This window comes from Portunus trituberculatus, chromosome 41 (genome assembly GCF_017591435.1).
Source record: "Portunus trituberculatus isolate SZX2019 chromosome 41, ASM1759143v1, whole genome shotgun sequence".
Taxonomy (NCBI): domain Eukaryota; kingdom Metazoa; phylum Arthropoda; class Malacostraca; order Decapoda; family Portunidae; genus Portunus; species Portunus trituberculatus.
Window position 1 is genome coordinate 40,847,049 of NC_059295.1, and position 27,198 is coordinate 40,874,246.

Consider the following 27,198-nt stretch of genomic DNA (forward strand, 5'->3'; position numbering starts at 1 on the left):
CTAAAGGCTATGGATCTACCAACCCTGGAACAGAGAAGGGAGAGAGGGGATCTGATACAAGTTTATAAATTGATCAACGGAATGGATCAAGTGGATAATGAGAAACTGATCCTGAGAGAAGAATATGACATTTGAAGCACAAGATCGCATAGTAAAAAACTGAGGAAGGGAAGATGTCTGAGAGATGTTAAGAAATATAGTGTCCCGCAAAGATATGTTGAGACTTGGAACAGTTTGAGTGAAGAAGTGGTGACAGCAACGAGTGTGCATAGTTTTAAAGAAAAATTGGATAAGTGTAGATATGGAGATGGGGCCACACGAGTGTAAAGCTCAGGCCCTGTAAAACTACAACTAGGTAAATACACACACACACACACACACACACACTGTATATTAAGATGCATATTAATAAAAAAGACTTAACAATCATTGTAACATATGTGCCACCAAAAATTAATGCATGGACCAACCGAGAATATAAAGATATGATAGATGACACTATAAGGAGTCTAACGAGAGTCATTAAAGAAAAGAGAAAATTGTTATTAGTAGGAGACTTCAACTGTAAAGAAGTGGACTGGAAAAATTATGAAAGTGGTATGGGGGAAGAAGCTTGGGGGAAAAGATTCCTAAACCTTATGATAGATAATATGATGGATCAAAATTTTAGTAAAGGAAAGCACAAGATTCAAAGGAAATGATGAGCCAGTGAGATTAGACCTGGTTTTTAGAAGGGCTATACAAATGAATGATGATATAAGCTATAAGTGCCCATTGGGAAAGAGTGATCATGTAATATTAGAAATGGATATAGAAGAGGATAAAAGAAGATAGAGATGAATCATACAAAGGAGACCAATTAAATTACAGAAAGGCTGATATTGAGAATCTCAAGAACTCTTTCAAATGATGCTAACTGGGAGGAGATGGAAAACTCTGAGGGGATGCAAGAGAAATATAACTTCTTTTTGGATGTATACAAAACAGGAGTCAGGGAATATATTCCGAAATATAAGACCTAAGGAAGAAGGAAAGAAAGATTAGTTTAATGCAAAGTGTGCCAGGGCAAAGGAGGAAAGAGATGGAGCATGGAAAAGGTGGAGGAGAAATAAAAATCCAATAAATAAGGTAAACTTCAAGATAGTAAGAAATGAATATGTTAAAGTGAGGGAGGAAGAGGAGAGGAACTATGAAAAGGACATAGTTGAAAAATGCAAGGAGCAACCGAAATTGTTTTACAGATTCATAAATGGAAAAATAAAACAAAAAGAAACAATAGAAAAGTTAAAAGGAGAAAATGGGATGGTGGAAGACCAAAAAAGTATGGCAGAACTGTTAAATAATAAGTTTCACGAGGTCTTTACTAAGGAATCCAAATTTGAAAGACCACAGGGTAATAGAGAGACAATCTATATGGAAGAGATTAAAGTAACCAAGCTTGAAATAAGAGAGTTAATGAAGGAACTGGATGAAGAAAAGCCAATGGGACCGGATGAAGTCTCAGGCAGAATACTGAAAGAATGTAGGGAAGAACTAGCAAAACCTATACACAACATCATTAAATGCTCAATAGAAAATGGAACAGTACCAGTAGAATGGAAAAGAGCCGAGGTGGGTTCCCATATATAAGAGCAGAAGGAAGGAAGAACCTCTAAATTACAGACTGTTAATAAAGAGTAATAAAGTAATAAAGAAACAATGGATCAAGTTCCTTGAAGACAACAAATTATTATCAAATAGCCAATTTAGCTTTAGAAAAGGTCGGTCGTGTGTAACAAATTTAATGAGTTTCTACTCTAGAATAGTTGATAGAGTACAAGAGAGAGAGGGATGGGTTGATTGTATTTATTTGGATTTAAAAAAGGCATTTGGTAAAGTGCCACATGCAAGATTACTGTGGAAGTTAAAGGAGAAGGGTGGTTTAAAAGGAAACACATTGAGATGGATGGAAAATTATTTGAGGGGAGAGAAATAAGGACGGTAGTCAAAGATATGAAGTCCAAGTGGAGAGCAGTAGAAAGCGGAGTGCCACAGGGGTCAGTATTGGCGCCAATACTTTTTCTCATATAAATGACATGCCAGAAGGAGTGAAGAGCTACATAAATCTGTTTGTGGACGATGCAAAACTGTGCAGAGTTATAAAGCAAAAAGAGGATTGTGAAATACTGCAAGAAGACCTAAATAAAATCTGGGAATGGAGTAAAAAGTGGGAGATGGAATTCAATGTGGACAAAAGACATGTCATGGAAATGGGGAAGAGTAAAAGACGACCAGTGGGAATCTATAAGATGGGAGATGGAGTAGAACTGGAGAAAGTAAAAAAGGAAAAGGATTTGGGAGTGACGATAGAAGAAAATAATCAACCGGCAAGCCATACTGATAGAATTTTCAGAGAGACATATAATTTGGTAAGGAATATTGGAATAGCATTTCACTACATGGACAACGAAATGATGAAGTAATTGATAAGTACTATAATAAGACCCAGATTGGAATATGCAGGAGTAGTGTGGATCCCTCACAAAAAGAAATAAGGAAGCTGGAGAGACTACAAAAAATGGCAACAAGAATGGTCCCAGAATTTGAAGGGATGACATATGAGGAGAGACTAAAAACTATGGATCTTCCAACATTGGAACAGAGAAGGGAGAGAGGGGGATCTCATACAAGTTTATAAATTGATAAACGGAATGGACCAAGTGGACAATGAGTATCTGATCCTGAGAGAAGAATATGCCAGTCAAAGCACAAGATCACATAGTAAGAAGCTGAGGAAGGGAAGATATGTAAGAGATATTAAAAAGTATAGTTTTCCGCAAAGATGTGTTGAGACGTGGAACAGTTTGAATGAAGAAGTAGTGTCTGCAACAAGTGTGCATAGTTTTAAAGTAAGATTGGATAAGTGTAGATATGGAGACGGGGCCACACGAGCATAAAGCCCAGGCCCTGTAAAACTACAACTAGGTAAAATACACACACACACACACAGCACTGCCGCCATGCTGTCAAGGCGTTGCGAAACAGCTCCCAGGGAAAGCACTTTAGCAGGTGTTGAAACCTAACCTAGACATATGTAAAGGGATTAGGGGTTCATGGGGTTCTCCTGTCTCCAAAATAAATGGAGAGAGAGAGATGGAACTAGATGGAGTGGCCAAACATATGGGACCAAAACAAGCACATGTTGTGAATACCTGAGATTTATTGAAACACCTGTTGGACTAATGAGATTGACTGATGATGATACAGACAAGGATTTTTCTGGTTTTAGAGAGGAATGAGGCAATATGAGGAGGCTGATAAGCTTGGAAAGAGAGATAAGATACATGATGTCAAGTTTAATGGATAAACAAACCATATTGATAAAAAAAACACTGAACTAAAAATGAGATTAGAAGAAAGTGAGAAAGTAAGGGAAATAAATCAAGAGATGAAAGAGGAGATGCAGGAGGTAAAGAAACAAAATTATATACTGAAAGCTACATGCTACGAATACAAAGACTCCTTAAGGAGCCTACGGAAAAAAAAAAAATGCAGGATTGGGAGGGCAAAGTAGAGAATGGAATGGGTGAAAGCAAACTGGAGGAATTATGAAATGCATAGAAACAGGAAGAGGAAAAAGTAAAATTTTCAGAGGTAGTAAGGAGGCAATTTCAGGAAAAGACAAAAGACACTGTTATACAAGTAATTAAGGAGAAAGAGAATCAAATGAGAGACAGATTTATGTTTCTTATTGGGATGAAGGAAAAAAAGTCCAAACAAGTTCATGAGAGAGCGTGAATAGAGAGGATTGGCCAAAACTATTATCAAACAGGTCCAAGACAGCACACAGGAGTTGGACCATGAGGTGGAGGAAGTGATTAGGTTGGGAAGATTTAGTGAAGGGGGTAAGAGACCAATGAAAGTGAGAATGAGATTGCAGGTGACAGTGGAGAAAATTATGACAAGATAAGGGAAGCTGGCTTATGATACTGAATCTAAGGATATACAGTAAGCCCACACACTTGGCGAATTTTGCCAAACATGAGTTCTTTATAACATAAGAATTGCCTAAAAAATGCCTCAATCAGTCTTTGGTCATTGCTCAAGTCCCTCTTTTGATCCCTAAAATACCATCTTTCGAGCTGAAATAAAATCTTTTGCCTTCACATATTAGAACACATTACAAAACAACCAATAAACAAGCATTTGCTATGCTTTCCTTGTTTGTACTCCCGTTTTTCCACCTGTTTCCCTTGCCCACTTTCGTCCTTGCCACCACCACCAATGCCCTTACCCCCACCAGTACCACCTGTTGCGCTGGTAGAGGCCATGTTGGCGGTAAATCACCAGAATTCATTCCCATGCTAGCAGAATAGAGGGTAGCATAAACAAAATGGCTGAAGGGGACTCTCACACTGCATTCTGATAGGTTTAGAGAAAGGTCTGACATCACAGGTTTGCCGTGCGGCCTCCACGGGACCGCCAAGTTTGAATTAAAATCGCCAAGCGTGCACTCACTGGTCTTTGACCACCCTACTGCCAAAAGTGAATTTCACCAAGCTGAGATTCGCCAAGTGCAGGGACTTACTGTATGGATAAAAAGAGATATGAACCTGGAGGTGAGGGAGAAATGAAGCTAAGAAAAAAAAAACGAAAAAAGGATGGAGATCGAGAAAAATAATTTCTACTGGAGGCTTCTAGATATGAGACTAAAGAAGTGGTATCTACGGAAGAAGAAGGAGGTCATGGAGGAGGCAAGAAATTAAGAGTGAAGTATACTAATATAGATGGGTTGTTATCCAGCATGTTTGAGGTGAGAAATTATTTGGAAAAAAAAGACTGGATGTAATGTGCATCATAGAAACAAAACTAAAAGAGGAGATCCATGTTAGCTTTAAGGAAGAAGGATATAATAGCTGGAGAACAGACAGGAAGGGTAAAGGGGGAGGAGGAGTGCTAATAATGGTTCATGATAATATGTGTGTGGAGGAAGTGTAATATGGTGATGGTATGGTGGAAGTGATGGGAGTAATAATCAAAACAAAGGAATTGAAAAAAACTAAAATCATAGGGAACTGAGGTACATAAGGGTATGCAAAGAGAGGAGATTAAGTGCTTAGATAATATAAGAAGAGATGGAAGAATACCATTAGTAGGAGACTTTAACTGTAAAAGAGTAAACTGGAGAGAGATGGAAGTAATGGGTAATGCTGGACAATGGAGCGAGGAGGTGTTGCAGTTGACTATGGTAAATATAATGGATCAGTGGGAGGAAGTCAACAAGGTACAGGGGGAAGAAGAACCATCGTTGCTTGACCTAGTATTAACAAAGAAGCCAGAGCCCCCTCCCAGCCTACAGTATCTTAGTCTAATGGGAAGAAGTGATCATGTGACATTAGAGTTGGAAATGCAGGAGGAGGATGGAGTAAGATACAGAGATGACGACAAAAAAAGAGATTATATTATACAGGAGCAGATTTTGAAAAATTGAGAACATTTTTTGCTGATAATGAATGAAAGAACATTATGAACAGAAGGACAATACAAGGGAAATATAAAATATTCCTACAGAAATATAGCTAATGAAGGAATAAAGAAATACGTACCTATCTACAGAGTTAAGAAAAGTATACACACTAGGCACAATGTCAGATGTACATAAGCTAAAAAGGCAAGAGATAAAGCTTGAAGAAACTCAAAAAGCACAGAAATGACAGTAACAGACAACAGTATAAGGATGTCAGAAATTAATACATCAGAGTAAGGAGAGAGGAAGAAAGAAACTGAGAAAGATGTTAGAAAAAGTGAAGATGAACCCCAAGCTTTTCTATAAATTTATAAATGGTAAGATGAAGAATAAGGAAACAATAGAAAAAAATAATTAAAGGAGGGAAGACATACTAAACAACAAAGGAAATGAGTGAAATAATGAATGAGAACTTCAAAACTGTGTTCGCTGAAGAAGAGGATTTTGCAGAACCAAATAGGACATTGCATTGCCGAGGATTGCAGGAAATCACAGTGCACAAAGAGGATATTAGAAGATCATTAGATGATTTGGATGTCAGAAGATTATTAGATAATTTGGATGTCAGAAAAGATAGACAAGGAAGACCTGGTACTAGTGACAGAAGAAGCTAGAAGGACAAGAGGACATATAAAGAAGATCAGAATGAGGCAGTGTGTGAAGAAAAATTGGATAAAAGGAAACATGGAGACAGGACACTATGAGCCCTGCTCGAACCCTGTACAATACAACTAGATAAATACACACACACACACACACACACACACACAAATAAGCATTGAGAATTGGCAAATTATTATATTAAGAGTCACCTAAACTCATGTTTAGAAGACTTGAGGATGAATTAATTCAAATTTTTTTGTTAATTTGATATACAATACTAATTAATGGTTCAGTTTTATTAAGTTTTAAGGAATATATTTAATGGATCAGCCAGTTTTTTATTTTTTTTTATTTTTTTTTTTTTCACTGATTTGTCCACTAGCCTTCATTTATAATTTTACAAAAGAAGTTGTGATGAGTGGTGTGTGGTGTAGACTACTTGACTAGGTAGCAACAGGGGAGATATTATGTATTTAGCATTATGATAATTCACTAAAGCAGTACTTATTTTTTGGAATTGCTTTTGGAAATGGCTTACTAATCATATTTGAAATTTTCCATCACACAGGCAGTAGGTATATCACATTCCACTTCAAATGAAAAGGAAGAGTTCTCTTTACAAGATGTCCCTGGAGTATGTGTTTGTGTCATCATGGTTGACATCACTGGAAGGGTGACAGCACTCAGCCACTCTTTTAGGTAAAGTAATTGTGTAGTATCTGGTAAATAAAGTTATGCCAGAACACAACTCTTGATTGTTCATATACTTGGACGTTGCTAGTCAAATGGTAAGGAAAATCACTGGTTTGCATTTTTAAGAACAAATCACTATTTGTGAGATCCAGTGAATGTAGTCTTGCTAGCTTTCATCATTTTATTTTAACTGAGGTCCAGACATTCTGTATGTGTAAAGGAAATGGTACAGCAAAACAAGATATTAGGTTTCCTTTGTGTGCTTTTATCCTTACCTACTATTCTTTTTTTCTGTGCCAAAAAGGGGATTTTGTTATCAATAATATTTGGGTGACACTATCCTTGACTTATCATTTGCAGGGTGCTGGATGGCTTCATGTTCTTTTTAAAGTTGGACAGTGGAGGAGAAACTGAACACATATTGGTGAAGGAACCCAAGTTTCAAGAATGGCATCTAGTCGTTGAAGTAAATGGGTATTACACCTTTACTTGCTTACATCCTGTGGACATAGATTTAGTAAGTAGGAACTTCTTTTTGAGTTATAGTTAGGTGTTGAATTTTCATCTCTCAAAGTCAGATTAAGGATAGAAAAATTTGATGTAACTCATAGGAAAGGATAATGGACCTACATGTGAGAGAACCATTCTTTCCATGTACAGTTTGTGCTTCAGTCTTCCTTTGGTTCATGTCACAACTGTCTTGGTATATCTTTTCTTGTTTCATGTAGGAATGTTTATTTCAACATTATACATTTAATCATTGGAGATACAGTATATGTTTGAAATTATATATATATATATATATATATATATATATATATATATATTTATATATATATATATATATATATATATATATATATATATATATATATATATATATATATATATATATATATATATATATATATATATATATATATATATATATATATATATATATATATATATATATATATATATATATATATATATATATATATATGAATAAATAAACATGTATGTTTATTGTTTAATAAATAAGCATTAAAAAATATATAATTTTAAACATATACTGTATCTCCAATGATTAAATGTATAATGTTGAAATAAACATTCCTACATGAAACAAGAAAAGATATATCTTTGGTTTACTAGTTAAATTTTTTTTTCATCCCCAAACTTGAGTGTATCAAACTATTGGCCTTGACTTTACTACACTTTACTTACAGTGTACATAACAACCTACAAGTTTAAATGTAATTTGCTAATAATAATATTCAATTTGTGTGTGTATGTTTACAGAAAAGTCAATCAATCAAAGCCTTCAGTACATGCTGTCACTCAACCTTATCCCAACTCCATGAGAAAGAAGCATGTCTACTAGAATACTCGTTAGCAGGACTGTGCTTGAGAATGCAGCCTAAAATACTTTCATGCAAGGTATTATAATTGCACTTGCAACGACAACCTTCACTGTAATAATTCTTTTCATTTTTTTTTTTTTTCTGATATAGATTTCATAAGAATATAGATAATAGGGAATGTATAAGAGCAAGGAAAGAAGAATGGGGGTATTTCCTTGTAAAGGTAGATCTAATACAAGCATGCGTTAAATGAAACTTTTGTCAGTGCAAAGGTAGCACACATTTAGAAAATGGAAGCCTTCTTTGAGTTTGTAATTTTGAGTTTAATATTAATTTTCATTCAAATTATTATTTAATCAATGATTTGAATTGTGAGATAACAAAGAAGATACAATAGAATTGGCTTGATTGTAAGAACAGGAGAGAAGGTCTTTCATTAGAATAGTGAGACACTGTTTTGGTGAGAAGTAAGTGAGGATGTGTTGTGGCTATGCCTTTATGAGAGTTGTTTATATATTTATTTTATTTTTGTGTAAGAGGGGAAAACTGGCCAAGGCCAACAAAAATTGGACTTATAGAAAAAGGCTCACTGAGGTGCCATTTCCTAAACAGGGTTAAAAGAGTTAGCCAGAATAATGAGGCAAATGTCTTTAAACCTTCCTCTTAAAAGAGCTCAAGTCATAGATTGGAGGAAATACATAGGCAGGAAATTCCAGAGTGTACCAGAGAAAGGTATGAATGATGGAAAGTAGTGCATTAGAGAGGTGGACAGAATAGGAGGGAGAGAAAGAAATTCTTGTGCAGGTAGGCTGTGGAAGGAGGAGAAGCATGCAGTTAGCAAGATCAGAAAGACCAGATGGCATGAAAATGGCAATAGAAGATAACAAGAGATGTAGCATTATGGTGGTGAGAAAGAGGCTGAAGACAGTCAGCCAAAGGAGAGAAGTTCATAAGATGAAAAGGTTTTGGTTTCACCCTATCTAATAAAGCACTGTGAGTGGAACATCCCCATCCATATGAAGAATATTCTATACACTCGACCCTCGAAACAACGGACAAATGCGTGCATGACCCTGTCCGTAGATTGCAAAAGTCCGTTCTTTGCAAAACTACGTAAAAAACTGTATAAAACATATGTAAAATACTGTGTAATCATTAAGAAATCATTCAAGCAGTATTACAAAGCATTAAGTACAACAAATAACCTGAAATAGATAACATGAGCATGGTCAGTTTAATAAATGTCAATAAACAATACAGAAAACGAAGTTCTCTCACCTTAATACGCCACCTACCGAACAATAATTTGCCGGGAACGGACAATCGTGCGCATTTTAATATTCGTCCGTAGATTAAACCGGACTCCAGAATTTGTCCATAGTTTCCGAAATCCTTTGATGAGAGGTCCGTTGTTTCGAGGGTTGAGTGTACTTGGGCAGATAAGGCTCCTGTAAATTAACAGTTTGGGGAATGAGAAAAACTGGAGATGCCTCAGAATGTCTAACTTCATAGAAGTTGTTTTGGCTAGAAAAGAGATGTGAAGTATCTAGTTTGTATTATAAATAAAGGATAGACTAAGATGTTCTGTATAAATGATGGGGGACAGGTGAGTGTCATTGAAGAGAAGGGGATAATTGTCGGGAAGGTTGTGTTGTATTGACAGATGAAAGAATTGAATTTTTGAGGCATTGAAGAATACTAAGTTTTTCTGCCCTAATCAAAAATTTTATAGATCAGAAGTCAGGCATTCTGTACCTCCCATGTGTGATCTGTTTATTTCCTGAAGAGTTGGTTGTATTCAAATAGACCTAGAAAAGTGTCGGTTGGTATTATCAGTGGAGTGAATAGGACAAGAAGTCTTGGTTTAGAAGATCATTGATGAATAATAGAAAGAGAGTGGCTGATAGGACAGAAGCTTGAGGAACACCACTGTTAATAGATTTAGAAGAACAGTGGCTGTCTACCACAGCACCACAGTAGGCATCTACTACACCAGCAACAGAACAGTCAGAGAGGAACTTGAGTTGAAGTTGCAGAAAGAAGGATAGAAGCCATAGGAGGATATCAAAGGCTTTTGAGATGTCTAGGGAACAGCAAAATTTTCGCCAAAATCTTTTATAAAAGAATGACCAAAACTCAATAAGGAAAACCAGTGCTGCATTCCAGAAGCCACTACCTCCCTCTTTTTTTTTTTTTTTTTTTTTTTTTTTTTTTTTTTTTTTTTTTCCCTCCTGCTGTTTGGGACAGTGATGCTCACAAGTCTGTGTGGCAAGAGCCAGCTTGCAGTAGAGAAAATGGCCAGCCAGAGGAGACCACCTGATGTCACCCTGTTCATTGCAGAACAGCTCTTTTTACTATCCTATAATAAACACTGTAGACATTATTCATAAAACCTTTAACAAGGAGAGACAGGAAAAGAGAGGTCATAGAGTCCTATGAGATTCAGGGATTACTATGTATGGATGGGGAATTGATTCAACATCAGCAAATTATCACTCCTCAGGATTTTTATACAAGTTTATGATGCTCTGAGGGGTGTAAAACACATCTTTATATCTTGGCCCACAGAGAATGAGTTTTCAGAATTAGCTTGTGGTTTCTTGGTAAAAAACTTATATATCCTGGAATAGTAGGACAGTTAGATGGGACTCGCATCTCAATACCAGGCCCATAAGACCTTGTAGAGGACTATACTAATGAGAAAGCTCATCCCACCGTACATCCATATGGGTACAAGCTGTACTGATAGTAATTGATACAAGGAATGGGTAATCTGCCAATGTCACTTACTTTGGGCATTCTGCTTATTCCCTGGAGCAGCACATGATAGTACTTGGCCATTACCTAACTAGGTTTGAGTTATGTTAATTAATGTCATTCTTTTCACTTGACAGGTTGAATAAAAAAACTAATATGTAATACTGTGATATATTATCTATTAAAAGAAAGAAAGGGAACACTTCTTTCATACAAAAATAAATCTTTTGAACTGAAAATATGGATTTTCTGCTGCATATGCACTTGAAATAATAAAACTAGAGATAATGATTTCTACAATAGTAAGAAAATAAAAATAGAATAATGGAAAATAGAACCTTATCTTAAATAAAATACCAAATCATAACCTAAACTAACAGACTTAACATTACTTAAAATACCTAAAATATATCATACAAATTGAGATGCATGTGGTACAAAAGAAGTTAATGTTTGTGGGGAAGGATGTGTAATTGACCGTTGTGTGATGAAAGTTGTGAATGATGTTGCACTTGACTGCGAGTGTAGAAAAGTAGACAGCAGTAGATAGGCCTGTGGGTAGCAGGTGGTGGTACCACTGCATAATAAAAAAAAAGAAAGAAAAGAAAAAGAAAAAGTGAAAATATGATACCTAATATGAAAAATACTTATTGTTATTATTCTTATTTCTGTAGAGGAGAGAGAGAGAGAGAGAGAGAGAGAGAGAGAGAGAGAGAGAGAGAGAGAGAGAGCTGCTTCTGAATCAGGTATCTCCCACAACCTCCCAGCCCAGATATAGTGCTGGGAGCTGTTTTCTGTTGTCTGGAGTGAAGAGACTAAGTATTTTTTGGTGTGAAAAAAAAAAAAAATGTAATGAAAAGTATCACATGTTCACAAATAAATTATCATCATCTGGAAATTAGTATGTATATTAGTATTAAAATGATCTCCCAAGAGCCTTGAAATTATTAGGCTAAACTTTAATATACATATCACACACTTACCTAACAAATCTTAACAGACCTGGAAGGCTCCATCCCCGTGGAGGTAAATAGTTTGGAAACTTTGGATTTCCCACAGAAACTCAGAAAATTAAAGTTTCTAGGAAGACCAATCTCTATGATTGAAACCCACGGTTACATGTAACATTACAATCTAACAAACATTTAATATTATGATACAATAAAAGCTTACCTCAGGCGGTATCTGCAGTGGGAAAAATTTATGTAATTGTCAGCACTGCCCGCTGTACCAAGGAAGAAAGATTACAACAAAATGCAAGACAAGAGTCTCTGTATTCTCAGCTGAATATCTACCTTATTAAGCTTATTAGCTTCAATATTTGATCAACAAGGATATTACAAGGATTGAATTACTTACTACAATGTTCCTTATAAACATTCAGCTCTTCTGTGGAGCTGCAAGGTGATTTGAAAGCTCCACTGACCAGAAAATCGTCTCTGCTGGGGTGATCATCTTGATTTGTGTCTACAAACAGTCCTACTGGGTATATCTTCCTGAGGCTGTGTGGAGTGATGTTATAAATCCCGCCGTTGTACCCTGTTTGCTACTATAGTGGATTTTATTAAATTTGTACTCGCAATGTTACATATCTCATTGTGGAATGTGGTCTTGACTGGTAGAATGGCCTTAAGGAAACCATACTGGCGATAGAGGATTGTGAAGTGATAGATATTTAAGAATCATCCTATTAAGGATCAATTAAGAAACCTTAGATAAGCAGGAGTTTAAAGTAATAGGGTGGTAGTTTGAGGGATTAAAACAGTCATTGTTTTTAGAAACAGGCTGAATATAGGCAGACTTCCAACAAGAGGAAAAGTAAAGGTTAATAGATAAAGAGTTGAATGTTTGACTGGTCGAGACACAATTTCCAAGAACAATAGGAGGAACCCCCTGAAGTCCATTAGGCTTCTGAGCATTTTGGCTGGTGAGGGTGTGCAAAGCATCATTGCAAAGGATTTTAATATGTGGTATGATGTAGTCACAAGGGTGAGAAGAGGGAGGGACAAGCCCAGAATCATTTAAGGTAGAGTTTTTAGTAAAGATTTAAGAGAAGAGTTCAGCTTTAGAAACAGTTGAGATGACAGTTATGCCATCAAGATGAAATAAACAAAGATAAGATAAAGAAGTAAAATTATTAGAGATGTTTTTGGCTAGGTGCCAGTAATCTTGAGGAGGGTTGGTTCTTGAAAGATTTCTACACTCTATTGTTGAAGATGTTTTTTACGAGTTGGAGAACAGACTTGGGATTATTCTGGACAAAAATATAAAATTTATGAGATTCAGTTGATGGAAGGCTCAGGTACCTTTTGTGGGCCATTTCTCTATGATGTATTGCATGTGTTAAACCAATATTTGGAAGGTTTATGTCGAGAAAAAGAGTTGGAAGTGATTACCATAAGTAAACAGATGTTAAATATTCTTGTGTATTTAGATCCTTCGTGGCTTAGAGAAAGATATTCTTTCAGGCAAAGGTGGCTGAAGTTATTGATGAGGAAGTTGGAATTTATCTTCTAGACAACAACATGAAGCTCTACATTACCTTCCTCAAAGACCTAACTGGAGAGATTTGGAATGAAGAAAGCCCATATAAGACAAAGACATTAGTTGAAGCTCTTAATAACCATCAATCATTTGAATCAGAAAGGACATCATCACATTTGCCAAGGTGTACAGATGTATATAAGTGTTTGAAAGTTGGAGACACTGTCAGGATCATCAGATGTCATTACATATTAAAGGAGAAGAAAGTTACACTGGTGTGCTGTGGTCAGAGCTACATTTTAAATGAGAGGTAAATATTAAAATCACTCTTAATCAAAGGTATCTGAGAAAATGTATTTATAGTTATTGTGATATTGCAATGATCATTGTTTACAGTCAGGTTATGAAACAATTTTATTTTATTTTATTTTTTATTTTATTATTATTTTTTAATCAACAGCAGAAAGTTCTTTTTGAACATAGATTCATGTGTAAAAATACCATGGATCACTTCTGCTGTTCACTTCCTCAACTTAAACTTCAAGGGGCTCACCTGGCTACTGAGACTTAAGGAGGAGTTACTCAGTGTCCTTCCTTCCAGTATCTCAACATCTGCTTGTCATTCAAGGTAAGTTCATAGTTAGACATCCAAGAAATCCATCCTGTTTCATATAGTAAGAGTGCCATTTACCAATATTGTTTAATTAAGTTAATCATTTAATAGTTTAACCTCACATATGTCAAGCTTGCATTGCTAATACTTAAAAGCCTTATGTTCTTATTCTGAATTACATATTAAAATTACTTGAATTATGAATAAATCAACAAATTATTTATAGTTTGAATATACTTTATTTATATATGTATATAAAAAAAATGATAAAGAAAAGTTACTTCACTGTTTTATTTCTCCAGCCCAAGTCACAGTAGTGACTCTAGCCTGCTTATGTTGTTACTTGATGAAGCCAAGAAACGGAATATGATGAAGGAAATGAAACCTCGCTCAGCAGTGGAGGAGTTCCTTGAGCCTTTCCATGAATGTACCATTATGAAGGTGAGCATTATTATCATGTGAGTTTCCTAATCAAGTGGACTATGTATCAGTAACTGGCTGTAACAAGGGTCCAAGTGCTAATCACCATGAAATTGAGTTAAAAATGTATTCCCTTTAATGATGTTTACATCTTAGAAATAACATTGTGATTGTATTTCTATTGTGCATGCAGCTTATGTTCATTAATCATAATAGTGTACTGTTATTTCTAAAATGTAAGGGAAATTATAAATTAGAATGTATTTTCAACTCCTTTGCATGGTGATTAATGATTGGCCTTTTGTTGTAGCCAGCTACTCGAATGGAGTCATTATTCCCTACAGTTGCTTGTAGTCAACTATGAAGAAAGGATTTGCAGACGACTTGCTATAATTTAGAATGATAGTATATTCAGTTCCATTTAGAATGATATTGTATTCAATTCAGTTCTCCACAGGATATTTTTATGATGAATGTGTAGTAGTCAGATATATATTTTGATGTTCTCCTACATATGCAGTGATGATGAGCTTACCTGTCAATTGATAAATATCTGGGGCCTGTTAGTAAGAACACTGCCTAAAGGGGTTTGACTTGACAGATGATCTCTTTTTATCATCTTGCATTTCATCTTCTAATTCCTTAATTTCCCTCATGGCTTTATCAGATATGCTCCTACACTAAACTCCCATTCCACTAGTGTAAGGTCTCTTGCACTCACTGCATCTACCATAATCATACCAGTATATATTCTCTGTCATCTCACCTTTTGTCATGAGCTTTATGTTACCAAAGCTGACAGACCATCTTAGGGTTCTGCACTTAATCACTGAAACATGTCTATTTTTAATTTTTTTTATTTTTACTTGGCATACCAAATCAACAATTCATACTTTCACCATTCATTCTTTTCATACTATAGCCATTTTTCAAGTAACATAATTCCATCGCTATGTGTTAGGGGGAGGAGGTAGTAGACAGCTACCGAAATGATAATTTACTCCCAGCAAGGTCTAATAGCATTAGTTCAGGGAGTGCTTTGAACTCTCCATTAAAGTGGTTGTGACCTTGCTGAATGTTGCCCTTTCTATCTCACAACTCAAGGGGATAGTCACAGCCTGCCCTCTAAAAACAACTCTCCTACTTCTCATAAGACTACATGCACTTAACACACACACACACACACACACACACACACACACACACAGAATCTTGGATATGAGACTGAGGAAGTGGTTCATAACCCAGAAAAGTACAGCAAGAAAGGACTAAAGAAACTTACATATGAGCGAAATGTAATGTATTCCAACATAAATGGAGTGATATCGGGGATTTTAGAACTCAACGATTACTTGAGGGACAAGAACCCAGATATTGTGGGTCTTACTGAAACAAAACTGAGAGAGGGAGAAGACCTGATGAAGGTTGGAGAAGGAAATATAACGTTTGGAAAAGAAATAGAGTAGGTAAGATGGGAGGAGGAGTGATGTTGCTGGTTAAAAAAGATATAAAGGTGGATCAAGTGAAAAAAGGTATGGGAAAGGCAGAAGTGCTAAAGATCAGAGCAGAAACTAATGAAGGAAAAAAGAGGCACTACATAGTGGTGTACGTACCACCTAAGACAAATGCATGGTCAGTACAGGAATATGAAGAAATGATAAGTGATACAGGAACATGTCTGGAAGAAATGTTGGGTGGCTGTGAACGAACTATAATGATGGGAGATTTTAATTGTAAAGAGGTGTGTTGGGAGGACTGGTCAATGGAAGGATCAGAGACAACATGGGGAAATACACTATTGACACTGGCAATGGAAAATGTGTTAACTCAGTGGGTCAAAGAAGATACTAGGTTTGGAGGAGAGGGAGCATCGTCAAGACTGGACTTGGTCTTTAGTACAGAGCCAATGGTCATTGAGGAGATGAGGGTGGAGTGCCCTTTAGCAAAGAGTGATCATGCAGTTTTGGAGTTCAAGGTGATAGACGAAGAGAAATCTAGAAGAAATGAAGAATATAAAGTGGGAAGATGGAATTATGCCAAGACAGATTTTGGAAACCTAAAGAAATTCTTTCAAGAGACAAATTGGATGAAATTCAAGAGTGCTAAGGAGCAAATGAAAAGTGGAAGGAATTTATAAAAATATACAAAGAAGGTGAGAAAAATTTGTACCAATAAGACAACATAGAGAGTTGGAAAGCAGGACTGGTTTAACGATAGATGTGAAAAGGCTAGAACAAGAAAAGAGGATGCATGGAAGAGGTGGAGAAGGAAAAGACGGATTAAGCAGTGGGAAAGTTACAAAAGAGCAAGAAATGAATATGTGTTGATTAGAAGAGAAGAAAGAAAGAAACAAGAAAAGGATATAATTGATAAATGTAAAGACCAACCAAGGCTTTTTACAGACATGTGAACAACAACATCAAAAATAGAGAAAGTATTGAAAGTTTAGAAGTAAATGGAGTATACAGTGAAGATCCCAGGGAAATGGCAGAGGCTATGAATGGATGCTTTCGGAAGGTATTCACAAAGGAGACTGCTTTTGACAAACCACTGGTAATGGAACAGAAAGGGATTATGAAGGAGTTTCAAGTAACTGTGGAGGAGATCAAGAACATGATGGGGAGTTTAGAAGTGAGAAAAGCTGTGGGACCTGATGGGGTATCAGGATGGATTTTAAGAGAATGCAGGGAGCAATTGGCAGAAAAAGTTTGTGAAGTAATTGATGCCTCATTAAGGGAAGGTGTAGTGCCCCAAGACTGGAAAAGAGCTAACATTGTCCCAATCTATAAATCAGGTAACAAGAGAGACCCATTGAACTATAGACCAGTGTCACTTACAAGTGTGGTAGCTAAGATGTGTGAGAGGGTGGTGAAGAATAGATGGACAGACTTCTTGGAGAAAATGACATACTTTGTGAGTGTCAATTTGGTTTTAGGAAAGGGCGTTCATGCACGACAAACCTGATATGTTACTATTCGAGGGTGATAGATGTAATACAGGAAAGAGATGGTTGGGCTGATGGAATATATCTGGATTTAAAAAAGGCCTTTGATAAGGTACCACACCAGAGACTGATCTGGAAACTTGAAATGGTAGGAGGAGTGCATGGCAGTTTACTAAAATGGATGGAAGACTTTTGGTAGGAAGAGAAATGAGAACAATAATTAAGGACAGACCATCAGAATGGGGATTGGTGGAGAGTGGAGTTCCACAGGGATCAGTGTTGGCACCAGTAATGTTCGCAGTCTACATAAATGACATGGTGGATGGGGTGTCCAGTTATGTGAGCCTATTTGCAGACGATGCAAAATTGTTAAGAAAAGTGAGATGTGACAAAGATTGCGAACTACTCCAGGAAGACTTGGACAGAATATGGAAATGGAGCTGTACATGGCAAATGGAGTTCAACACGACAAAATGCAAGAAAATAGAGTTTGGCAAGAGTGAAAGAAGAATCAGGAGTATGTACAAGATAGGAAATGAAGACATAAAACCAGTCATGAAGAAAAAGACCTTGGGGTGACAATTACCAATGACCTATCGCCAGAGAGACATATAAACAAAATAATTGGAGAAGTATTGAACTTATTGAGGAACATAAGAGTGGCGTTCGTATATCTAGATGAAGAAATGATGAAGAAAATAATTACTGCAATGATAAGACCGAGGCTTGAATATGCAACAATACAGTGGGCTCGAACTTAAAGAAACACATAAGGAAACTAGAGAAAGTACAGAGGGCTGCAACAAAATGGTGCCTGACTTAAGAGATTTGACTTATGAAGACAGACTGACACACACACACACACACATACACACACACACACACACACCGCTCCGTGGAGAGCGGACGTGCCTCCTGCTCAGAGCGGCATCTAACTAACACTCCACACGCTAAGCAATGTGCTTGAGTGAGAATAGTTATTGCTATTGAGGGGCGACCAGAGCGAGTGAACGAGTGTACAGAGTGAACGTAGCCTGGTGGCGTGTACATGGGAGTGATCGGAGGTGTGAGAACCTCCACACTCCAAACGACAGAGCGGGAACCACACAAAGGCCAGCCATAGCAGCCGCCAACGCATCCCACCACACACACGTAGCTACCAGGCCTGGCCCCCAGTGACCACACACCCACATGCTCCCAGGAAGAGTAAAAAAAAAAAAATGGATAGACCGGTAAGAAATAAATTACCAAATTCAAAATATGTTGATGAGGCCCAGGGAGCAAAGCCGAAAGTGGCCAGTCAAAGCATGAGTCCATCTTCAACAGGGCAACATTGCAAGGTAGATTGGTAATGTTGGAGAAGAGATTTGAGGAGTTGGTGAAGGAATTAAAAGTTCAGAGGAGTGAGGAGGAGCAGGATAGAGAATTCGCAAGGCTTTGAAGGAAAGAGTTAAGAGACTGGAGGAAAATGAAAACGATTGGTGGATGAGAATGCACACTTGAGAGTGGAGGTTGAAAAATACAAGAGACGGTTGGAGGAGAAAATGGAGAGAGTAGTAAAGGAGAAAGATGACTTTAAGGAAATGATTAGTGAGCAGAATGAAAGGTTTGAAAGGGAATGGGAACTGAAGAAAACACAATGGACTGAGTCGAGGGAAGCAGAGATGGTTGGATTACAAGAAATAATTAAAGATCAGTTGAAGGAAGACAAAAAAGAAAGGTCCAAGGAACTGGTTAATGTAATGAAGAATAAGGAAACATTGATAAGGGAAATAGCAGAAAAGAAGAAGAGTGTGTTAATATTTGGGATGAAAGAACAAAATATAACATATAAGCCTAAGAGAATTAAGGAAGAATTAAAACGGTAAGAGATCTGTTCAAAAATCTAAATGATGATGAAAAAAGACCTACAAGAAGAAGTGGAAGAGATCCATAGACTGGGTCCGTATAAGGAGGGAGTGAGCAGACCGATTAAAGTAGTACTGAAGTCACAACAATCTGCGGAGGATATCCTATATAGAACATCAAAGTTAAGAGAGATAGAAGGTTGTAAAGAGGTGTTTGTGAGAAAGAATAGAAATGAGGAAGAGAGGAGAAGATATAAGGAATTGGTGGAAGAGGCGAGAAGGAAAAATGATGAGCGGTCTGAGGAGGAAAGAGAAAGTTTTTGGAGAGTTATAGGAGAGAGTCAGAAAGTGGTATGTGGAAAGAAGGAATACGGAGGAACCCCTAGAGGGAGCAGTGGGTGGACCGTAATGTATACTAATATAGATGGGATACTGTCAAGTAGATTGGAATTGCAAGACTATATGATAGTGGAGAAGCCTGATATAGTGTGTTTGACTGAGACAAAATTGCATGAAAAACAAAGATAAATTTGGATAATAAATATAATATATGGAGAAAGGATAGAGAGTAAAGGTGGAGGAGGAGTTATGATTATGACGAAGAAATAAATAAATGTGGATAAGGTTTGGTATGGGAAGAACAACGCAGAAGTGATAAGCATAAGGATAAAAAGTGATGGAAAAGAATTAATAATCATGGTGACCTATGTACCTCCTAAAACAAATTCTTGGACATTAAGGAATACGACAATATGATCAAGGATACTTTACAGAGTTTGGAAAGTGTATTATCTGGAAAAAGAAAGGTGATACTAGTAGGAGATTTTAATTGTAAGGAGGTGGATTGGGAAAATCTAGTAAGTGGTGTTGGAGAGGAAGCATGGGAGAGAGATTTCTTAATCTAATGATGGAAAATATGATGGAACAGAGGGTGAAGGAAAATACTAGATATAGAGGAGATGATGAACCGGCTAGACTGGATTTGGTGTTAACAAGAGAAGTGTACCTATGTGGAGATATACAATACAAGTGTCCTTTGGGAAAGAGTGATCATGTGGTTATGGAAATGCAGATAGCAACAACACAGCGAAGGAAGGACGAGACATACAGGAGTGGTAGATTGAATTATAGAAAGATGGACACAGAAAGTTTGAAAAATTATTTCAGAAAATTAGATTGGGAGGAGATGTTACAAATCAGAGAAGTGCAAAAGAAATATGAGATTTTTATGAAATATTATAAAGAAGGAGTTATGAAATTTGTACCAAAGTATAAACCGAGAGAGGAAGGAAGAAAGGATTGGTTTAATGCAACTTGTGTTAAGGCTAAGGAAAAGAGAGATGTGGCTTGGAAAAGATGGAAAAGAGCAGGAATATACTAAATAAGGAGAATTATAGAGTGGCGAGAAATGAGTATGTGAGGGTAAGGAGGAGGAAGAAAGAAAATTTGAAAAGATATTGTAGACAAGAGTAAGGAACATCCAAAATTGTTTTACAGGTTCATAAATGGTAAACTTAAAAGAGAGAGTCCATTGAAAGATTAAAAGGAGAGCAAGGGATAGTAGATGACCCTAAGAATATAGCGGAATTGCTAAATAATAGGTTTCAGCAAGTATTTACTGAAGAAACAATGTTTGTAAAGCCTCAGAATGTACAAGGAAATGTGCACATGGATGACATTAAGATACCTAAAAGGAGTTATATAAAATGTTGGAGGAACTTAAAGATGATAAAGCGATGGGACCAGATGAAGTTTCAGGAAAATTATTGAAGGAGTGTAGAGAAGAATTGATTGATCCATTATATGATATTATAAGGTGTTCATTAGAAACAGGGAAGTACCAGTAGAGTGGAAGAGAGCTGAAGTGGTGCCCATTTATAAGGGAGGCAGTAAGGAAGAGCCTCTTAACTATAGACCTGTGTCTCTAACAAGTGTGGTCGGTAAGATTTGTGAGAGGGTGATAAAGAAATATTGGATACGGTTCCTGGAGGATCATAAGTTATTATCGGATCATCAATTTGGCTTCAGGAAAGGGAGGTCATGTGTAACAAATCTACTGAGCTTTTATTCAAGAGTGGTTGACAAAATACAAGAGAGAGAGGATGGATGGACTGTGTATATTTGGATTTAAAGAAAGCTTTTGACAAGGTACCTCACATGAGACTGTTATGGAAATTAGAGATTTATGGAGGACTGAAAGGAAAAGTGTTAAAGTGGATGGAAAACTACTTGAGATGGAGGGAGATGAGAACGGTAATAAGGGATGCAAAGTCGGACTGGTTGGTGGTGGAGAGTGGAGTCCCACAAGGCTCAGTGCTGGCACCAATACTTTTCCTTGTATATATTAATGACATGCCAGAGGAGTAAACAGTTATATTAATTTGTTTGCGGATGATGCGAAGTTGTGTAGGTGTGTGAAGAGTGAAGAAGATTGTGAAATTTTACAGGCAGATCTGGATAAGATTTGGGAGTGGAGCAAGAGGTGGCAAATGGAATTTAATCTGAGCAAAAGTCATGTGATGGAGATGGGAAGAGTGGAAGACGGCCAAGAGGGTCATATAAGATGGGTGAAGAAGTAGTGTTGAAAAAGGTGGAAAAGGAAAAGGATTTGGGAGTGATAATACAAGACCATGGGCAGTTTGAGGCTCATATTGATAAGATGTTTGGAGAAACGTATAATTTGATAAAAATATTGGATTAGCCTTCCATTATATGGATAAAGATATGATGAAGAAATTAATTAGTACGGTAATTAGACCAAGATTGGAATATGCTGGAGTGGTTTGGTCCCCTTATAAAAAGAAGCATATAAGGAAGTTGGAGAGATTGCAGAGAATGGCAACAAAAATGGTTCCGGAATTGGCAGAAATGACCTATGAGGAGAGATTAAAAGAAATGAATTTGCTTACCTTGGAACAAAGAAGAGAAAGAGGAGATTTAATACAGGTTTATAAACTGTTGAACGGACTGGATGAAGTGGATAATGAGCAAATGATGTTGAGAGAGGAAAACTTAAATAGAACTACAAGATCGCATAGTAAAAAGATAGCCAAGGAATATGCTTGAAGGATGTGAAGAAATATAGTTTCCCACAAAGATGTGTGGAGGTGTGGAATGGTTTGAGTGAGGAGGTGGTGTCAGCGAGGAGTGTGCATAGTTTTAAAGGAAAGTTGGATGTGTGTAGATATGGAGACGGGCCACACGAGTATGATACCCAGGCCCTGTAAAATTACAACTAGGTGAATACAACTAGGTGAATACACACACACACACACACACACACACACACACACACACACACACACACACACACACACACACACACACACACACACAGGAGACTTGGGGAAGGAGGAATGCCTTAACCTAATTGATGCCAAGATGAAGGAAGTAAAACATGAACACCAAGAAGTACAAAAGTCCTTTAAGGAGATAATGAAAAAGCAAGAAGAAAATAAAGTGATTACACAGAGTTAAATGGTAAAGGCATTGAAGGAAAATGAGTATGTGGTGAGAGATATTGCTGAAAAGAAAATATGCGTGATCATAACAGGTTTGAGAGAGGAAACTAACAGGAACTGGCAAGATGGGAGGGATAAGGAAAATGACAAGATTAAGTTTTTACTGAATAAGATCTCTGAGGAGGAAGAATGCCTATATGCTGAGGTAGAGGAAAGTGTGAGACTAGGGGCTTTTGAAGAAGGCAAGACTAGACATTCCACTACCTAAATGAAGGAATGATGAAGATACTATGCACTTTAATAAGACCCCAGTTAGAATATGCAGCTTGCGTCTGGTCACCGCATATGAAGAAAAATGTGAAGAAGGTGAAAAGGGTACAGAGGCTGGCAACAAGGATGGTTCCAGGACTCAGGGAGTTAGACTATGAGGAAAGACTGAGGAAGCTGGGGCTGACCACATTAGAAGAGAGAAGAACAAGGGGAGACATGATAACTATGTATAAATTGGTGAACAAGATTGACATATTGGACAGAGAGTTGATAAAGGTGACCACAAGTAATCATCTCCGAGGACATGGAAAAAAATCTAATAAAAGACATCTGTCTAAATGACGTGAGAAAGTACAGTTTCCCGCATCGTAGTATTGATAAGTGGAATAAACTGAGCAGTGATGTCGTTGACGAAGTGTGTGTCAATCAGATAAAAGAGAGATATGACAGGAGTGGCCAAAGAGGCAGGACACAGAGAGCTTAGCTCGGGACCTGTAATACACAAATAGGTAAATAGAAATAGGTAAACACACACACACACACACACACACACACACACACACACACACACACACCCTTCACTTAGATTTCAAAATAAAAAAATGGCAACTTCAAATCCAACCTCGAAATTCTTTTGGGAGGGGACCAGAAATGTCCCAAAGTTGGACTGCTCTTTCATTGGTGACCCTAAATGTCTTAACACCTCCCTGAACTTTTTCTTCAATAACTTCTGCAACATTTCCAGTCTTAGATCTAATTTTCAGTCTGTAGAACACCACCGCTCCTCTACTAAACCTCATCTTTTCCTCACCGAAACACAGCTATCTAAGGCAACTGACAATAACCCCTTCTCTGTTCCCTCCTACTTTCTCTATTCTCATTTTCGTTCTAAAGCTGGATGTTGCATCTATGTGCACAACGACTCAACTTGCTCTCATGCCCATGCTCTTGAATCTTCCGAGTTTTCCACCATCTAGCTTAGACTCAACAATCACTCTCTGACTGAATTTATCTGTGCTGTCCATCTCTGTCCTAACTCCTCTGACTGTAGTAAATTCTTTTGACTATATTTAACTTCCAAAGTGGAGCACATTCTGTCCCTCTACCCTTTGGCAGAGATCTTCATGTTTGGACATTTCAATGTTCACCACCAGCTTTGGCTTTCTTCTCCCATCACTGACCATCCTGGTGAACTAGCCTTCAACTTTGCTATCCTTCATGACCTAGAGTCCTAGAGCAACTGGTGTAACACCCTGCTCATATCCCTGACCGTCTTGGAGATATGCCCAACATTCTCGATCTTTTCCTCACCTCTAATCCTTCAGATTATGCTGTTACCCTATCTTCTCTGTTAGGCTCCTCTGATCACAGTTTCATTTCTATATTGTGTCCTATTTCTCCAATCCCTCCTCAAGATCCCCCAAAGTGAAGGTGCCTCCAGCATTTTACCTCTGCCAGATGGGGGACATGAGCAGGTATTATACCGATTTTCCATGGAATGATTACTGTTTCTGTGTCACAGACCCATCTCTGTGTGCTGAATGTAGAACAGAGGCAATAGTGTCTGGCATGGAGGCGTACATTCCTCATTCTTTTTCTCAACCTAAACCTAACCTTGGCCTAACACAGCCTGTTCTCGTACTATACATGATAGAGAAGTTGTCCACAAAAGGTACTTGAGCCTTCCATCTCCTGAATCTCATGCACATTATATTTCTGCGCTGAATCATGCCAAGTTTGTTCTTCAACTTGCCAAATATTCCTTCATAAATAGAAAATGTCAAAATCTTTCAAACTCTAACTCCCCTCATAACTTCTAGCATCTGGTCAAAAACATTCCAATAACTTTGTTTCTTCATATTTCTCTCCTTTATTTCATCCTGATGGCACCACTGCCATCTCATCTGTTTCTAAAGCTGAACTCTTCTCCCAAACCTTTGCTAAAAACTCCTCCTTGGATGATTCTGGGCCTGTCCCTCCCTCTCCTCCCTCTGATTATTTCATATCTTCAATCAAAATTCTTCGTAATGATGTTTTCCATGACCTCTCTGGCCTTAACCCTCGGAAGGCTTATGGACCTGATGGGGTCCCTCCTATTGTTCTCAAAAACTGTGCTTCCGTGCTTGCACCTTGCCTGGCCAAACTCTGTCAACTATGCCTATCAACTTCTACCTTGCCTTCTTGCTGGAAGTTTGCCTACAATTAGCCTGTTCCTAGAAAGAGTGACTGTTCTAATCCCTCAAACTACTGTTCTATAGCTCTTTAATCTCTTGCTTGTCTAAAGTTTTTTAATCTATCCTCAATAGGAGGATTCTTAAACATCTGTCACTTCACAATCTTCTATCTGATCTCTAGTATGGCTTCTGTCAAGGTCACTCTACTGGTGATCTTCTGGCATTCCTTACTGAGTCTTGGTCATCCTCTTTTAGAGATTTCGGTGAAACTTTTATTGTCACATTAGACATATGAAAAGCTTTTGATAGAGTCTGGCACAAAGCTTTGATTTCCAAACTGTTCTCTATGGTTTCTAACCTTCTCTCTGTGACTTTATCTCAAGTTTCCTTTCCAACTGTTCTATTGCAGCCATGGTACATGGCCACTGTTCTTCTCCTAAATCTATTAACAGTGGTTTTCCTCAGGGCTCTGTCCTATCACCCACTCTCTATTATTCATTAGTGACCTTAACCAAACTTCTTGTCGTAGCCACTCCTACGCTGATGACACCACCCTACATCTTTCCATGTCTTTTCAGAGACAACCAACCCTTCAGGAAGTCAACAGGTAATGCAGGGACGCTGCAGAATGCCTGATGTCTGATCTTTCTAAGATATCTGATTGGGGCAGAGAAAACTTAGTAGTTTTCAATGCCTCAAAAACTCAATTCCTCCATCTATCAACTCGACACAACCTTCCAGACAACTATCACCTTTTCTTCAGTGACATTCAACTGTCCCTGTTTTCTGTATTGAAGATCCTCGGTCTCTCCTTTATTCATAATCTAAACTGGAAACTTTACATCTCATCTCTTGCTGAAACAGCTTCTATGAAATTAGGCATTCTGCAGTGTCTCTGCCAGTTTTACTTGGCCCTCCAATTGCTAACTCAGTACAAGAGCCTTATCCATCCTTGTATGGAGTACTCTTCACATGTTTGGGGGTTTCCACTCGTACAGCTTTATTAGATAGGGTGGAATCAAAAGGTTTTTGTCTCATCAACTCCCCTTCTCTGACTGACTGTCTTCAGTCGCTCTATCATCGCAGAAATGTTGCATCCCTTTCTATCTTTTATCGCTATTTTCATGCTAACTGCTCTATTGATCTTGCTAACTACATGCCTCCCCTCCTCCTGTGGCCTCGCTGCACAAGGCTTTCTTCATCCTTTCATCCCTAATCTGTTCAAACCTCTAATACAAGAGTTAACCAGTATTCTCAATCATTCCTACATTTCCCTGGTAAACTCTGTAACTCCCTACCTGCTTCTGTATTTCCATCTTCCTATGAATTAACTTCTTTTAAGAGAGAGGTGTCAAGACATTTTAGGGAAAATGCAGTTCCAGTGGGCCTTTTTTTCTAATATTTTGTTACCATTGGCAGTTCTCCCTCTTGCATAAAGAAAAAATTGTGTGTGTGTGTATTTACCTATTTGTGTATTACAGGTCCCGAGCTAAGCTCTCTGTGTCCTGTCTCCTTGTCCACTCCTGTCATATCTCTCTTTTATCTGATTGACACACCGCGTCAACGACATCACTGCTCAGTTTATTCCACTTATCAATGCTACGATGCGGGAAACTGTACTTTCTCATGTCATTTAGACAGATGTCTTTTATTAGTTTTATTCCATGTCCTCGGAGATGATTACTTGTGGTCACCTTTATCAATTCTCTGTCCAATATGTCAATCTTGTTCACCAATTTATACATAGTTATCATGTCTCCCCTTGTTCTTCTCTCTTCTAATGTGGTCAGCCCCAGTTCCCTCAGTCTTTCCTCATAGTCTAACTCTTTGAATCCTGGTACCATCCTTGTTGCCAGCCTCTGTACCCTTTCCACTTTCTTCACATTTTTCTTCATGTGTGGTGACCAGACGCAAGCTGCATATTCTAACTGGGGTGTTATTAAAGTGCATAGTATCTTCTTCATCATTCCTTCATCCAGGTAGTGGAATGCAAGACCAATATTTTGAAGCATATTATATGTTTTCCCAAATATCTTGTTAATGTGTTTCTCCGGTGACAGAGTGTTTTGCACGGTTACTC

The 27,198-nt window shown here is 37.5% G+C and overlaps 1 protein-coding gene across 2 annotated transcripts in view; it reads left to right on the forward strand.

Annotated features, from left to right (window-relative positions):
- The window catches only part of LOC123516441, a 46,277-nt gene that overhangs the window by 13,777 nt on the left and 5,302 nt on the right, over nt 1-27,198 (forward strand). The window contains exons 2-7 of one of the 2 annotated variants that reach the window (XM_045275726.1): nt 6,678-6,808; nt 7,163-7,319; nt 8,087-8,224; nt 13,374-13,699; nt 13,850-14,017; nt 14,305-14,443. In XM_045275726.1, the coding sequence (XP_045131661.1) occupies nt 6,762-6,808; nt 7,163-7,319; nt 8,087-8,224; nt 13,374-13,699; nt 13,850-14,017; nt 14,305-14,443 (975 nt within the window). In that variant the 5' untranslated portion in view covers nt 6,678-6,761. The remainder of the gene's footprint in view (nt 1-6,677; nt 6,809-7,162; nt 7,320-8,086; nt 8,225-13,373; nt 13,700-13,849; nt 14,018-14,304; nt 14,444-27,198) is intronic. The other variant, XM_045275728.1, reaches the window with a different exon arrangement.